Source organism: Astatotilapia calliptera, chromosome 3 (assembly GCF_964374335.1).
Source record: "Astatotilapia calliptera chromosome 3, fAstCal68.1, whole genome shotgun sequence".
NCBI lineage: Eukaryota > Metazoa > Chordata > Actinopteri > Cichliformes > Cichlidae > Astatotilapia > Astatotilapia calliptera.
Window position 1 is genome coordinate 24906641 of NC_137424.1, and position 18079 is coordinate 24924719.

At 39.3% G+C, this 18079-nt stretch overlaps 1 protein-coding gene across 1 annotated transcript; it reads right to left on the reverse strand.

Moving 5' to 3' along the window:
• On the reverse strand, positions 1–13917 carry arsj (arylsulfatase family, member J). Its single transcript, XM_026158428.2, has 2 exons — positions 13092–13917; positions 1–1997 (listed from the first exon to the last, which is right to left on the reverse strand). Exons 1-2 carry the CDS (start codon positions 13400–13402, stop codon positions 608–610), a joined length of 1701 nt encoding a protein of 566 aa, XP_026014213.1. The 5' UTR covers positions 13403–13917; the 3' UTR covers positions 1–607.
• Positions 13918–18079: the final 4162 nt, after the last annotated feature.

Below are 18079 nucleotides of genomic sequence, written 5' to 3' on the forward strand. Positions count from 1 at the left end.
TTGTGTCTAGGGCTTTTATTTTGTTTATTTGTCTCACATTCAGTTTGGTTTGTGCTCAACCAGATATCATCTAAGAATAAGGGAACAAATGCTATTATCTTAAAGTTCACACTGGCTATGCTTATAAAAAACAACACACATCTACTTGCACATCTGTTTCCACAGTACCTTAGTGCTACAATCAACAACACAATAGAACTATGTTTTATTTTATTTGTCTGTCACCAAACATATATGGCAACTGTCTAGTGAAATTTGTTTTCTACTCTAAGTGAAACGTCAATCTATAAGAAAAATCTGACAACAGGTCAAGCATGCAACAGAATCTAGAAAAATAAACATTCTTTAAATGCCCTTGTCACTTACATGAGGTCTTAGTTTTGTCTGGGCATAGCAGTAGTGTTTGAACAACTGATCTTTTAATTGTTCTCTCGAGGAACTCTGAAAATGTCCATCTGCATTTTGTTCATACAGTATTTTCTGGAGTCAAGTTAAAACTACCTGGAATTAGAATGTCTGACAGCACAATCCTGTAAGAGTAAGCATTAATCCCTGAGTAAATATAACTTAAGGCATTCACAAACGTGGTATGTAATGTGCTACTCTTCTACTCTCTTCTCAACTTTGTGTTCTTTGATTTTTTTTCCCATCTTTTTTTACCGAGATGGTTGGTGAACAAGTTATTATACATCTCATCCTCTTCCTGCTGCTCCCTCATGTCTTTGTGCCAGGGTCCCCACACCCCACCGTTGTACTGAGGATTAGAACGCAGGTCTTTAGTTGGGTAGCACACCGGCACAGCAGTCTTGTTGTACTGAGCTAGCCGCATTAGCATCTTCTTTACTATATGCGGGTAGCGCTGAGACAAGTCCACTCTCTCATAGGGGTCCGCTGTAATGTTGAACAGCCAGATGGACTTACCTCGGTCCCAGCGGACACGTTCATTATGCAAGCGAGTGGTTAGCCGCTGATTCAAAAAAGTTTGTGGGGGCACCCAGTCACTGTAACCAGGCACACCTGTTAGTAGCTTCCAGTGGCCAACTCGGAGTGCAGCCTGAATAGCTGTGTTCCATAGGCCGTACCCAGCCTTCCACGATCCATTTTTGGCTTTGATGTAAATTGGGTCAATATTATGGAGAATGTCATGACGAGGTGATGGGCGGCCTTCACTAATAGTTTCCCAGACGTCATACCCATCCAGATTCAGATCTTCATCTAAAGTTCCCTCACCTAGGGTTACCAGTGTAGGGAACCAGTCAGTAATATGGATCAAAGATCGACATTTTGTTCCTTTGTTCATTAACAAGGGACTGTGAACAAAGCCCACTGCCTTGATCCCCCCTTCCCAGTATGTGGCCTTACTACCCCTCAAGGGCCAGTTACTTCCTCCTGCTAAAGGCTGGCCCCCATTGTCAGAAGAGTACACTATAACTGTGTTGTCATAATAACCATAGTGTTTTAGTGCTAATGTGAGGTTATGAATGGCTTCATCCAGGCAGGAAACCATGGCAGCATATTTACGACGGTACGGGTTTGGGATGCCCTTGTATCGCTCGAGGTAGCGAGCAGGAACTTGCAGTGGGGAATGAACCGCCTGGTAAGCCAAGTACAGAAACAAAGGTTGCTTACGAGGGTTGTGATTTGCTAAAATACTGACAGCCTTTTGTGTAAACATCACAGTAGAGTACAAGCCGCGGTCCTGTTCCCAAGCTGCTTCTTCCCCTTCATACAGATCATAGCCACACATGCTAGGGCCTTGGCATTTGTAATGACTGTAGTAGTCCCCACTTCCTAGCAGGGAGCCAAAGAACGTGTCAAAGCCACGCTGGGTAGGAAGGCATCCACGTTTGTAGAAGCCCAGGTGCCACTTCCCTACCATGTGGGTGGAGTAGCCTGCGTTCTTTAGCTTCTGGGGCAGAGTGATATTTTCCAGGGGTAGGCAGTTGGGCTGAGCAGCTCGGATGACAGAATGCTGAAGGCCTGTGTGGATCTGATATCTAAAGGAAAAAAGAAAAAAGAGATAAATTGTCATATATTAACCACAGTAGCCCTACACACCCCAATAGGGTGACTTTTCACAGAGAGGATCTCTGTACTGAAAATTTTACACCAATATGTTATTATCCAAAGCAGAAGAGGGCTTATAGGCCTGCAAGGGCAGGGTAATGTTGAGAAGTCCAGTGAAAAGAAGTTGATGGGTAATGGGAGGCAAAAATAACAGACCAAAGACCAGACAGTAAACTATGATTTGTAGCAAAGGGTGACCTGCAGCCAACTTGGCAGCAGGTCACCCTGTACTTCATCTGATAAATGAAGAACAGATACTATACTAAATGCAAATATAAACTCCTAATTTTGGTGTGCAAGGGAATTCATTTTTTTTAGATGGGTGATTTATTTGACTTTTAATGCTACTTTGCAAAAACTTGGACCTGCAGGAGTTTTATAGAATCGTTTATGAGTTCTAACTCAAAACACAGATTTTCCACGTACAGAACTTCCAAGAATGTCCCAGTCATATGCCTCCACACAATCAGTTACTCAACAATTGAAAACATCACAACAGAGGAGGCTTGACATAAGTTTCCAAAGTGACATAAACACTTTCTTTATACACTTAAAAAATAAGTGAAAACACAAAGTGTTATTGTAATATGTCCTATAAATTATTATATCTGAATTCCCTTAGTATGCTACACTCCACCTTAAATGAAAGCAGTTTGCTTCATAATTGCTTCATTCCAGTACACTTCAATAATGTACACTCAGCAGACAATGGCTTAAATAGTAATCACTTATTATTGCTATGTAGTTTCAGTAAGTTTGTACTTCTCTTCTCAGGTACATAAATAGCAGAGCTGTTGAATAGGTTCCCAGCTTCAAGTTCTTCAGAACCCCCAGATCTCTAAGAATCTGTCCTGGTCAACTAACACCTCCAGCCTGGTCAAGAAGACCCATCGGTGCCTCTTCTTCTTGAGGACATTGAAGAAGAACAACTGACATACTGGGTAATGTCTACCGCTGTGCGATAGAGAGCATTGAGAGCATGTCACAGTCTGGTATGGTAATTGCTCTGTCGCTGACCACAAAGCACTCCGGCAGGTGGTGAAAACTGCCTAACACATCACAGTGACTCCACTTTCCTGCCATTGAGGATGTCTACAAGAAGAGATGTCTATGCCGAGCACGCATCATTCTCAGGGATTCCTCTCATCCTGCCAATGAAGTCTTCCAGCTCCTCCCCTCTAGAAGGCGCTACAGGACCTCACAGACTAAAACCAGCAGGATTAGGAACAGCTTCTTCCCAACTGCTGTCACCCTACTGAACTCAGTCCCCACTGAACCTTTCCATTCACACTCAACTTAACCCGTCTACACTGCTCCTCCCCCCTATCCCTCCCAATGACCACAATCATGACTGTCATTTATTCTAATCATTCACCGTATGCTCACACTGGTTACTGCTATAGTTTTAGGACACTGGCATAGCATAGTCTCTGTCATAGTGCGTACACTGTTCACTATTATAGTCTGTTCAGATCGCTAGGCTTTCACTACTGTAGATGTCTTGATGCATGCTCAATCATCCAGGTAAGTAAATCTCCAAAAGCGATTCTGTTCATTTGGCCGTAGTGTCACAATTAACCTTAACAAGCAACATGCAACTAACCATAACATGTCTTTAATATGATTGTGACGGAACTCACAATCATATTAATTGTGACGGAACTGGAAGTGGATTTGAAGAGGTGACAGTACAAACCACTGCACTACTCTACCAGTCCAAGTGAATATTTGTAGCAAATTGATTGGGATGAAGGGATTTCTGGGATATGGTTGGACGAAAAAATGGTACTTCCCTGCAAGCATAAAATACCAGACCTTTTCGTATAAAAATGTACTTCTGGCTGGCTATAGCACAACTGGAACACAAACTATTACATGACCTACATGCAAAACTGGTGTGGTTCTAAAGAGAAATGTTAAATCAGATGTACAATGAAAAACTGACTTTGTATCTAACATCATTTAACTTGCGACACAGCATTCTGTGTATTATGTAGAACTGCTTTTCAAATTTGTCTGATCTTTTCATTTTATCATTAAACAAAAAGTTGTGCATATTGCATTGCATATGGGTGTAACCTTTCAGCCATTTGATCATAAGCACAGAGCTTTCTAGGCTGAGCACATGTGTGATGAATTGATGGGATTATAGCTGTTATACAGTTTCATGGAGCCAACAGCTGAAGTAAATACTCTTCAGATGCTAAGGATTTTGCTTAAGTGGAGAATATTTGTATGATTATTTCTCACCATCTCTGCTAACTTGTTCCTGGGAAATCCTAACCTACCTCATCACCAGTGTTTCAGTGCCAGCTGCAGCTGGCAGAATTATGCTTTTGGCCTTACACTGTGCTTTGCTAATTCAAAATGTGTTTTTGGCCCTTTTCCAAAACTACTGGGGACTGCAAATGCAATCTTTATAACATAGAAAATATTTTTGACTCATATCCAAAGCTGGTTCCCATGACTTTTGAAATTTCAAACTTTACAGGATAATAGTAAGGCCCATATCTGAATCTGATGTTTCTAGGCATTGCAAGTCTTTGAGGTGGATTTAAAACGAGACCATACCAGACCTTATTGTATAATATGGCAATGGGTCGACTTTCTTGTCAATTGGTGGTCTAGGCAGGTGAAGCACTGTAACTGTAACCCAGCTACATTCAGTGTTCAGCTGACTGCATAAGGTATGATTTATGCAACCACTGCCTTAAACAGTCCTTGTAATTTTTGTTATCTGTGACTTTTCAGATTTACTGCTTAGATGCCAAAATACAGTTACTTGCATTAATAAACAGAAAAATTTGTGGTTGAGTGTTATACTTTCTGACATCTCAGAGAAGTCCAGTGTACCAGTTTAAATTTGGGTATAAAATGTGAATTCATTTTGCTGCCTAATAAATAAAATATATTGTCACAAATTAATCTGAAGGTCAAAAAAAAATAATAACAATAATAATAGCACTGTCATTATGCTCTTAAATAGCATATTGACAGTGCTATTGAAGTTTGATTAAAACCATGTTTCCTACTGCCATTGTATTGAGAAAATATAGGAATATATTGATTGATATGTGGTATTTCCCCAAAGTACAGTGGTATTTCTTTCATATATATATATATATATATATATATATATATATATATATACACATGTATGTATATATATATATATATATATATATATATATATACATACATGTGTATATATATATATATATATATATATATACACATGTATGTATGTATATATATATATATATATATATATATATATATATATATATATATATATATATATTTATATATATATATATATATATATATATATATATATATATATATATATATATATATATATATATATACCCTAGCCGCCATAACCAAGTGGCCGGCATAGTGTACAGGAACATCTGTGCCGAGTATAACCTAGAAGTCCCGAGGTCAAAATGGGAGATGCCCCCAAGGGTGGTGGAGAATGACCAAGCTAAGATCCTGTGGGACTTCCAGATACAGACGGACAAAATGGTGGTGGCTAACCAACCGGACATAGTGGTGGTAGACAAACAGAAGAAGACGGCCGTAGTGATCGATGTAGCGGTTCCGAATGACAGCAATATCAGGAAGAAGGAACACGAGAAGCTGGAGAAATACCAAGGGCTCAGAGAAGAGCTCGAGAGGATGTGGAGGGTGAAGGTAACGGTGGTCCCCGTGGTAATCGGAGCACTAGGTGCGGTGACTCCCAAGCTAGGCGAGTGGCTCCAGCAGATCCCGGGAATAACATCGGAGATCTCTGTCCAGAAGAGCGCAGTCCTGGGAACAGCTAAGATACTGCGCAGGACCCTCAAGCTCCCAGGCCTCTGGTAGAGGACCCGAGCTTGAAGGATAAACCGCCCGCAGGGGCGCGCTGGGTGTTTATATATATATATATATATACATACATGTGTATATATATATATATATATATATACATACATGTGTGTATATATATATATATATATATATATATATATATATATATACATATATATATATATATATACACATGTATGTATGTATGTATATATATATATATATATATATATATATATATATATATATATATATATATATACATACATGTATATATATTCAAAAGGCAGAAGGAGAAGAGTAATCTTTATTTAAATATATACATGTATATATATATATACATGTGTATATATATATATATATATATATATATATATATATATATATATATATATATATATATATATATATATATTGTTAAAAACTAACTGAGAACTTGGATCTAATACTCTAAATTATCTTCAATCTCTTTTAATTCTATTTAAATAAAGATTACTCTTCTCCTTCTGCCTTTTGAATCAGTCCCGATAGAACAAAAGAGAAAACTACAAGACAACAATGTCAAATGTATTTAGACATATACATGTGCGTTAAGACTTGACCCTAAAGAGCCCCAAAGCAGCTCCTGCAGGTTTGATGGTGTTCACATACCAAAAGGTTACAGCCGTGTAATTGGCATGTCATGCTAAGAGCAGCCTGGGCTCGCTCCACAAATCAGTAAAACCAGCTTGAGGTCTTGATGGAAAATGCTACAGAGGTAAAGACTTTCAAAGTATGTCTGTGTTGTTTCTTTTTGACATACACGAGGGTGAATATGATTTGACTTTATAGGTTTTGGAGCACCTGAAGGACATTTCTAGGTCTTTAGTGTTTATAAGGACTTAAATAATGACTGCACTAACTACTGCTCTCTTGAGACCAGCAGGGCATAAGCCGAGGATCTAAAGCTTTGGGGGCTGGCTCTTTTATCTAGCCTGGACTCAAGCCTCACATAGCCAGAAAAATATTTCCAGCAAAGAGTGGCTCACTTCCAGTTCTTATCATGTACAGACAGCTGTTGTATTTGCCCAGGAAAATGCAAGTTCTGCTTTCAAACACAGCTATAATCATGCTATCTCTCTGGTTTATTTACACAACCACTAAGCCAAAACGCCAGCAAATCATACACGTCATTAAACTTGAATCACAGAGCCCTGACAATCGCTAAGGTCCCACATGGCAAGTGAATTGGTGACTCCTTCAACCACTGAGGTTGAGGAGGTTCCCGGACAGACTAGCTGCCCAAACTGGGAGCTTTTCCTAGTGTTTCTGCACAACTTTCTCATCAAACATGGCTCAAATAAGAAGCCTCAGCCTAATGATCTGCATTTAATCAAAGTCAGCCTCGAGTAGTTCATCTTACTTTGCTCTTCCTTATAGCAGCTTCTTTGTTAATTTCCTTGCTATCTCTGCAGTTCTATTGCTCCCTTGGCTTGGATTTTATGTTGTGTATCTTAGATTACTCTTGGAACTAACATTGCTGAGTCGTTCCATGCACTTGTACCATGCACTATCATAGATAACAGTCACATACTGAAAGTGTTAACTTGTGGCACTGACGATGTTTTAATATTGCCCATACGCTGTATATTTGCTCCAGACCAGTCGATCCCCAGTTATCATTTAACTTCCTTTGTTTGATTAACTTGAGCAAAGCTGTGATGGCTGGCAGTCCCTTGGGCAGTTTTGTTGGATTAAAAACATTCTGTCAACCTTGGCAGAATAACTCCATTATCCTGCCCTTTTTACAAGTTTGCCTGGGTAGGTTATCTTGTCCAATTAGGACAACATCTCCTATATTCACCAGAGTAGGCGTAGGAGTTTCATACTTGTGACTAGATTTTACATCCATCAAGAAGTTTTTCCACCAGCAGTTCCACCCCCATCTTGGACCCATGTCCTCCTGGCTTTTGCTGGTCACCTGAGATGGCAGAAGAGAAATTAGTCTCCCACCAACCAGGAAATGAGAGGGTATAAGTAACTGGAGCTCTGACGCTTCACTGTATACAAAGAACAGAGGTCTGGGATTTAAAACTGCCTTTCCTCCTATCAGCGAACTCAGGGGATCCTATCCTATCAGGGGCGATCATGGCTTAAGAGTTGGGAGTTCGCCTTGTTCCTTGGGCAAGACACTTCACCCATTGCCTACTGGTGGTGGTCAGAAGGCCCGGTGGCGCCAGTGTCCGGCAGCCTCGCCTCTGTCAGTGCGCCCCAGGGTGGCTGTGGCTTGCCATCACCAGTGTGTGTGAATGTGTGTGGATGACTGGATGTGTAAAACCCTTTGGGGTCCTTAGGGACTAGTAAAGCGCTATACAAATACCATTTACCATTTAACTCCTCAAAGTTTAGTGAAGCCCTCCGTAGGACCCTCTTTAGACTTGTTTTATAGACCCCAAAAGTCTTTCCCACAAGCAGCCCCACAAAGCAGCATGCATGACAATAAATTTCTAGGTGATCCTGTTATCACTGAAAAATCTTGTAATCTCTGATTCTTTAATTGACTTCCAAAAACTTAAATCATAAAACTTGGTCTGCTCAAGCAAACGTTTTGGCATTGTCGCTCGGTAATGGAGATGTGACTTGCTATGCTAGTTTCACCTTCATTCACCTGCAACTCTAACAACATGACACTAACCATCTGCCCCTTAACAACCAGTACATCTCCCTCACTTGCAAAAGAGTATCTCTGACCCCATCACACAATACACTACTGAATAAGAAGCTGAGAGTATCTATTACTGGTAGGCAGTACCACTAGCTCAAACTAAAATCAGGATACTGCAGCCTGTCTCCCACTATCTGTGTTTATCTAATAATGGCTTCAAATCTTTGATTGTTGAGTCTCTCTTGACATCTTGCTCGTATTTCAGGTTTAAGATTTCCTTTGCTGAAATTATGTTCTTGGGTAACTTTCCTCTAAAAAACATCTGCCATGGTGAGCTACTCTGGAATTAGTGCTCCCTTTATTGTTTGACTACAGTGGGAATTGACCATGAGCCTTTTAACCCATAGTTATTCTCAGTACTGTTTTTAACCTTCTGTACTTCTCTAGGTCTAGCTGTGGTTCAGCTCATTCAGTGGTGGTAAGCTATACTGTAGCCTACAAGGTAGATCTTAGCTCAGAGTTCACCTCATCTTGAACACATCAATCCTTTTTAACTTCATCAGTGAAACATGTATTCCACCACAGCTTACTTTGAATAAGGTTCTGAACACTGTCATGTGGTGTTTAGCTCAGCAGGATTGCTTTTGCTAGCACAGTGTGACCACAGCTCTGGATTTGTGAAACTTTGTAATTGAGTCACAATGTTGAGGCAGCAGCACTGTCACTGGAATCCAGTGTTGGGGAGTAGCGGAATATATGTACCGGCATTATGGATTTTAAAATACAAAATATGAGTAACTGTATTCTGTTACAGTTACCGTTTAAATGGGCGGTAATCAGAATACTTTATATTGTATTGTAATGCTCCTAAAACATCAGAATGATGCATCAAACACCACTCTTAATTTATCTCATAATGTGGCATGTAGTATTTCACAGTCAGGCTGTTTGCCAGTTGTCTCAGTGACACTTGATGCTGAAAGTGGTCCAAGCAATGTACATCCTAAACTGCTTTCAACAGCTATTAGTGATTTTGTTATTTTCTCAACCTTGCAACACACTACTTGCCATTAATAATTCACTCCTATTGATAATAAGAGTTCAGTGCCTTTTATTGTGAAACCAACAAGCTGCTCTGACCTTTTCAACTCTTTGCTGTGTATTCACCACATTTTCCAGTGACACTCCCACATGAGCGGATGATCCGAAGTTGTGCCTCAGCAATGATAGCATTAGCTCTTTCACTATGCTCTCATGAACTATGCGTTTTTGGCTGCCTCCATCTGGCAAGCAATGACACCAAAGCATTTGTTCTGCTACTATCAGTACTCAAATGTACTTCTTTTTGATCGCAAACTAATTGATGATGTCAGGAGGTGAAACACTCAACTCTGCAGAATTTCACTATGTGTTAAGGCAGACATAACACTATGCCAGTTTTCTTGCTTCCTCTTTGTGAGCAGTCACAGAATGTTCTGGATAATATTCTCTTTCATGTTTGTACTTGCACAATATATCCAGTGTGATAAACTCCATTTGCTGTGTGTAGCTCTATGTATGCCCTTAGGGCGACTTTTTCACTGGGGTACTGAATTTTGTTTATTGGTTCTGAAGAGGTTCTGTTGGCGCTCTTGTTAATGTTCCAGTCAGATAGCTTCTCCCATTTACACAGTACATCACTGTTATGAATAACTGTTTTATACTGAGACCAGAATTCATGCCGCTAACTTGTTTTTCTATCAGCAACATAACTGATTGTTTGTCTGATGACCTGAGTGAACTTGAACTTGCATCACTACCCTGTACACTCGTAGATTTGCACGCCTTCTGAATTAATCTACTGGTGCAAGCTTGCCATGCAAGACTATGGTCGTGGTATCCCTGAATACTTGCAATCTCTACCTACAGATCATCCATTGGCATTATAACATCAGTGCCATGATCCATTAAACTTTCCTCCTTGGCTGACAAGACGGACAGCATTTTACAGTGATGTGGATTGTTCCCTGCTTTCTTCGAATCTATTCAATGTACTCGGCCACCTCTGCAGCTAGTGTAAGCTAGTGTTAGCTTCTTGTGTCATGCAGAAGTCAGGTTTCTAAACAGCTCTCGACAACTGTTAGAATTCAAAAGGCAAGAAGCAATCAGCTAAGTAAAGAGAAACAGCTGTCCATCATTACTTTAAGAACTGAAGGTCAGTCAGTGAGGAAAATTGCTAAAACTTTGAATGTGTCCCCAAGTGCAGTCACAAAAACCATCAAAAAGGGAAAGGGAAAGGAAAACCAAGAGTCACCTCTTCTGCTGAAGATAAATTCATCTGACTGCTGGAAAACCATTTCAGGTGACGACCTCATGAAGCTCATTGAGAGAATGCCAAGAGTGAGCAAAGCAGTAATCAAAGGGGTGGCTCTCTTGAACAATCTAAAATCTAAAAAATGTTTTGAGTAATTTTTAACTTTTCTGTTTACTTTATAATTCTATATGTGTTCATTCATAGTTTTGATGCCTTCAGTGAGAATCTACAATGTAAATAGTCATAAAAATAAGGAAAAACCATTAAATGGTTGCCCAAACTTTTGACTGATAGTGTATAATGTGAGTATGGTGAACAAGAAGATGGTTCAGATGCAGCTGGTAGCCAAGGTAACCAGTCTAAACAACCTGTAAAAACTCAGTCAGGAGCTTAAGAAGGTCTTATGTTTTGGATTCAGTCCTTTAGTGACTTAAATTTGTCATGACAAGTCTCTCCAAGTATGCCAGTGAGACTTGAGACAATTTTGTTTTCTGAGCTTTTGTGAATATCCAGTTTACACAGACATGTAATGTTTTAGTCTCAACACAGGAAGAGATGCTTTTCTTTCACCCATATTCAACCTCATCATGCTTATCTCGCCATCAAACTGTTTAACTCCTCACTGGAGGGGAGAGGGAGGAGAAACAGGGGGACAAGGGAGGGCGGGAACAACTGAGTTGTAGGTACTTTTCTACACTGTGCAATATTTGCAATATTTGACTTTTGTTTTTTGTTTTGTCTTTTTTCTTATATTTGACTGTGCAATAATCGCTGTGCAATATACTCACTCAAATGAGCAATCCTATTTATCCATATTGTATATTCTGTATCTATATATGTGTATATATGGTGTATTTATGCTTATATCCTTACTCTCATTCCCCTTAATGTATCTGTAACATGCAACTTCTTTCGGTGCTTTGCTACTGGAAACTGAATTTCCCGGAGGAATCCACCCGAGGGATTAATAAAGTTTCATCTAATCTAATCTAATCTCTCTGTGACCACCTGCTCATTATCAGAAGCATGGAACCATAACTGAATCTACACCTAGATGGATCCTAAGGTCGCGGCTCCACTTGGTGATCAGAGCAGTGGGCAGCAGCCAGGGGTGCTAGAGTTTTCTCATTATTGTCTTGGACACCCATCAATGTGATGCAAAACATTGTATAAACTCTTGTTAGCTCTTTTGGTTTGGGCCCAACAGGGCCTTCAAAGACAGCAATAGTTAGATCTGCAAATCAATGTTTAGGTGGAAAGTCTGAAAAAGTGTTATAGTTGAGTAGTAATGAAATTGTTACAATTCAAAGAAAGCATCAAACTATGTAATTGTTTGCCATATCCTTTTAATCTTCAAAGCTCTTCAAAGTTTGATTAATTTCCTGATGCTTAATTTCCTGCCTTGTGTCTTCTTTGTAAATTTAAAAATGTTTGGAAATAAAAGATTTATGGCATAATTTTTTTTTACTCTTACTGTAATCTTGTACTTGGAAGCGACTTACTTCACTTTAAAGTTAAGAAAAATGTAGAATGGGAAAATGCTGTTCCCAGAAAGGGGTGGTCAGGTGGCCTAATTCCTCCTGAAAGATGATTTGTCTCTAGACTACAGTACTTGAGTAATCTTGCCATAGGCATAGATTGGATAAGAGCATGTATATGACCAGTGCATGAATGTAACTTCAGTAATTGTTTTGGGGTACAACTTTAATGTACTTTAAGGTACTTTAAGGTACTTTAATTTTTTATATAATGTACTCTAGGTGTTTCTCTTATGCTGATATATGCTTCTAATGCACTATAATAATGGACTTTGTACCCCACACAATGTTTAAGCTTTAGTCAGTTATTATTTTTCAGATTTTAAGATACGAATATGACACTGTAATATTATAAAATAAAGCTACACTGCAGATAAGTAGTTATATTGATCCCCAGCTGCAGCAAGAATGTAATAAAAACAATAAAGATTATAACAATAAATATAGTATAATGTGTATATGTATTTATCACCGCTCACTCAAAACAAAGCACTTTTTCAGTGCACTTTTCGCGTGACAGATCTGTATGAGGGCACGGACAGCCATGAGCCTGGAGATCGTTTCCTCTAGTGTATTTATTTCTGACCAAACACGTCCTTGATCTTCCCAGACGCCAATAGTTTCTCCTCTAAACTCCACGACGCATGGTTACTACAACCGGGACAGAGCAGAGAACAGTCTCTATAATGCACTCTACCTTCCCGTCATGAGCTGGCTCCTGGACGGGCTGCAGAGAGGTTGGACGTAGTAATTCTCCAGTTTGACTCCCTCTGCTGCCAACCGGTCCAAGGTCGGGGTTTTGATCTCCGAGCCGTGGTACCCGACATCCCGGAAGCCTTGATCATCCACCAGGATAAAAATGATATGTGGCTGAGAGCTCGATTTCCCAAACTCATTCCCTTGGTTGTGCAGCTCAGCGTTCCAGTTTTCCCACGACATCTGAACGCTCCAGGTCTGCGAAATAATACAACCGAAGAATAAACTTAACGGTACCCACAAGATAAACATGTTTCAGGCAGATTTAGATTCAAGTCGGCGTTAACTGTTGGCCCATAACGCTGTGTATGCGGGCGGCGGCGTTTTGCACATGTTCAGGGGGAACGGCAACACTTGGAAATCGGGTTCAGTCTTTCTCTCCACGCCAACAATCCTCTGAGAGCTCCAGGATTTGAGGAAAGGTCCCAGAAAACAAACACATCTGGCGTAGCTGCTTTTTTCCTTTTACCGCGGGCGAAAACGTTCATACCGTGATAGACACACAAGCCCATGCTGAGGTTTGTCGCAGCACAGCTTTAGTCATTCTTCCGGTTGCGTAGTTTTTGTCAGAAGACGCGCTGGACTTCCAGAGCTAACTCGCAGCGTGTAACAGCTGCTCCACTGCAGATGTTCTCCATCCTGTGACTGAGCCGCGTTTCCAAGCTGTCAGCGCTCTGAGGACTGAATCCACACGCTGAGGAGGCAGGTCCTTCTCTCTTTGCAGCTCCCAGAGCAACGTTTTACCAAGAAACATCCAGGAGCGGCCCTTAACCCCCGTGTGTGTTAGCCACAACTACAAAAATTATGTTTGTAGTACTCATCTTTAAAGATGAACTAAAACTCGAAAAAATTACCCCCCCTCCCAAAGAATAATTAATAATTATATCTTAAGTTAATGCTCAACCCTGTTAAATCACATGCAAGTGAGACTAGCAAGATGAGGGCACGAAGACGACAGAAAAACTGATGAATACCAGTATTTTCAGCTGTATAACTACAGCTAATGAGGATTTGATAACTTGAAGGACTTTTGTAGGTAAACTAAAAAAGTAAGTAATGGTTTTGAAGTGCCGTGTTTCACTTACAGAAACAACAATATACGATCAAAATGTTCTGAGACTGTCTGGTTGCAATATGTTTATGCACATGCAAGATCTACTGTTGGGATTCTGGGATAAACATAAAAGGACTGGTTCTTATACAACCCATTTCTACTTACTCTTCTTGAGCACTCAAAGTGCTTGATACAACTCGTCTCATTCACACCTATTCATACAAGCACTTTTTGATGGTTTTCTATTTAAATGCTTCCAGTCTAACATTCTCACATTCAAACTCTGAAGTATTGAAGTTGCCAGCATTCTTGCAAAAAACATTTTAGATGGTGAGTGTGTTACACTGACAGTTACATCTGGCTTCATCAAATTGCTGATAGATTTCTGAAATTAATACATGATTTTTACATTTACATTTCTTATCTCTGTATTAAGACCATTATAGAAAAGGGCTGTGTCCTTTTTCAGAAAACAAGCTAGTAGGGTATTGAAATAGCGTTGCATTTTAGCAGGCGCTCAAAGTTCTATGAAAAATGTGCACTAGTGTTGTGACATCTAAATGAGGTGGGACTTGGCAGCCTGGTTAATTAGAAAATAAAACATTCTAATGTTATAAAGTTATTTTTATAGGGTAACCTTAGACTAACCAAAAGAGGCTGAACCTTGAAAACACTCTTATAGAAAGGCAAGAAAAAAAACCCAAGCACCTGGCTAATAGTTGATATGTTTATTTGTAAAATTGTTGCTGTGAGTTTGACAGAAAAGTGAGGACTGTGCTGATGCAGGCAGAAGGTCTTAACTGTACCATGCAATTGTTCATTTGCCAAATATAAAAGCCATTAAACTTATCCATAAATCCATTATCCATGACACATGGTGATGCACTGTCATGTAATGTGCTTGTGCAATCAAATTTTTTGTGATGTAGCGTTCTTCAAACATTATTCACTTACTCTCAGTTAAGTTAGGTTGGGGATGAAGATTTTTCCTGCTTTCACTGTCACCAGGACCTGAATTAAAAGCAGAAATGTCATACAAGTTGGTAGAAGGCATTCGAATTGAATAGAGGTTGCAGCTTTGCAAGCTAATAGTTCCCTCATAAATCCCAGAAAGAAATGTTTAGGTATCTAAGCTGAAAAATCTTAAAAGAATAAATTTAGCCTCAATGTAACCTTGACAGAAATAGGAGTGGGTTTTTTAAAAACCGTTTTTCTAAATATGAGACTCATTTAAGGTGTTTGTTTGCTCCCAGGTGATACAGCAGTCTCTATCTGGTGCTGACCTAAATCTCTCCATATGATCCAATTGTGCTATGTAAAGAAACCTGCTGTAAGTCAATGACCTGGGCCAGAGATGTTAGGAAAGACTGGAGGTGCTGTGAAAGGCCCTCACATTCTGTAACTTTAAGTATACAAAGTATACTTCACCTACCGCCTACTGGTGTTGGCCAGAGGGGCTGATGGCGCGATATGGCAGCCTCGCTTCTGTCAGTCTGCCCCAGGGCAGCTGTGGCTACAAGTGCAGCTTGCCTCCACCAGTGTGTGAATGCGAGAGTGAATGAATAGTGGGATTGTAAAGTGTTTTAAGTGTCTTGAAAAGCGCTACATAAATGCAATCCATTATTATTATTATTATTATTATTATTATTATTATTATTATTATTGTATTCGCATGCACATACACACCAGTCAACAGAGTAGTGTGTAGACAAATTATTTTTCTTGTTAGAAAAAAAGCTGATAGATTTAAGCATCCAGAGCAAAGATTGTGCAGGAGAGTTCATTTAGCATGTCTGCACGTGTTACTAGAATAGAAATGATTTATGAATCATCAGTCCATGATAAAAATCAAATGTATTCAGTTTCCTAAATAACACAATTCACAAACTTAATGTTCAGCATTGAAAGAGGTACAATTACTTAGTCGTGCTATTACAAAGAGATGAATATAAGGTTCAGAAACAGGATGTGACCTCAAGTTCTTAGAATGTTTTAGGAACTGAGCTCATCAAAAGTCACTTTTACTATGTGGTGGGATAGTTTTCAAGCAACACCTCATTTGATAGTCTGAAACAAATAATAAATGGTTACAAAAAAGAACAGTCTCGCCACATTAAATGGACATTATGTGCAATTGCTAAGTTTTCATGAGTCTCATTGTTTTCATGAGTCTCTGCAACTGCATTATGCTTAGGAGCTATCAGACACAGCTATTAATTATGATGATAAATGCATTTGAGATGCAGTATTTTTTTTTTTTACTTAGTGCTTCTTCCCCTAAAATCTAACCAGGCTTTATAATCTATACTGCAACAAGGCACTGAGAAGTCAGATATTAAATACTTTAATGTTCAGTTTAGAAAGTTGTTTTTATCTTTGAACATAGTTCAGGAGTCTGACCAAGAAAATATAGATGACTAAGTTAAAATAACTACCATTCGATGAACACTAGTGCAGTAGCCTGGAGCGCTGCAGGCACTGAAAATGAAAATGAAGATACTGGCGTCCCAGTCCAACCAAGTCATAGCTTATGTTTTCCAAGTGGAAGTTTGTTAGGCAGTTTGCTGACTTTAAGTTTGTCTAACCAAAACCTCAATAGCACAGGTGTTCAGTCTTATAAATTAGGTGACTTTTCAATCGTTTGATGGGAAATAATGCTTTGGAAGGATTAACATGGCATAATGTACTCATACCCTACAAATGGAAATGCCTACCTAGAGGTCATGTGCCATATAGGCCGCCAAGCTATTTCATTTTCTCCTGAAAAACATTATTCTTATTTTTTCCATGAACAAAAAGCAAGGAAAATCAGGGCAAATGTCAGATCTTGTAAAATGTATTCTGTGTTTCATCAAGAGTGGCAGGCTAAATTCTGTCAGGGAGCTGCAACTTTTTGTGCCAAGTGCGAACTACAACCACATTTTAATACTAAATAAACACTTCCAACACATGTAAAAATGTAACCTTTTAGAGTGCTTTTACCTGTATACAACAGCAATGTAGTGGATGATTTCATTGTGTGAGCAGAATGAGATCTGAAGTGGATTACCCATATGAGCTCCCACCCCAGCTCTGTTATTGTCTCACACATTCCAGAGTGAGTTGATGGTGAACCAGATGGAGTCTACAAAGCAACTGTGTCTCAGTGGAGAGAACCCATGATTAGCTGATAGAAGAGAAATGTCAGCAATGCTGAGAGCTGCCTTAGTTCAGCTTTTGGCCCATTTAAGTTATGTTAAACTTTATTAACTGTTTGAAAAGCAAAACATTGTTCAGAGACTTTCAGCTCTTTTTGGAGAATCTGAATTAGCAATTTTGGGCCACTGGGGATAATCCAAACAGGTACGCTGTGTTCACACTACAACTGTGGACACTGGTTGGACTGGCTTTCCAACCAAAAATGTATAAATAATGTTGTCAGTCTTTTTTGAGTGACCTTTCTAGAAAGTTGAGAATGGCTTTAATATACTCTTTGCTTTTAATTCTGTTTGGTCTTCACTACTTCTAAACACGATGTTTAGAAGTACACACTGTGTTTTCAGCTAACTTTTTTAAACTATACAGTATAATCCACTGGCTAGTTGCTGAGTTTTAACTTTGTACAGCAGTGTAAATTAGGTTACGTCAAAACAGTGAAACTGCTGATCATAAAATGAAATCTGTGGATAAGGATTGTTTTTGTCAGGATACCTTGGCATTACATATGAACCTGTTATGCACGCTTTAATGTTATTTTCGATGTTAAATGTACTGGGTTAACAATCTAAACAAAAGTAAGCAGCAAGAAACAAACAAACCAAGTCAACTAAGCTTCAAGGATGGGAAACACCATTAGAAGCCTTGTGATTTGCACTAATCCTCACCCGTTTATCTCC

Excerpts from the sequence above, each read along its gene's own strand:
- arsj (XM_026158428.2), bottom strand. The coding sequence starts at position 13,402 with ATGTTTATCTTGTGGGTACCGTTAAGTTTATTCTTCGGTTGTATTATT. Across the intron at positions 1,998-13,091 it reads AGCCAGCTCATGACGGGAAG|ATATCAGATCCACACAGGCC; the intron begins GTAGAGTGCATT and ends TTTTTCCTTTAG.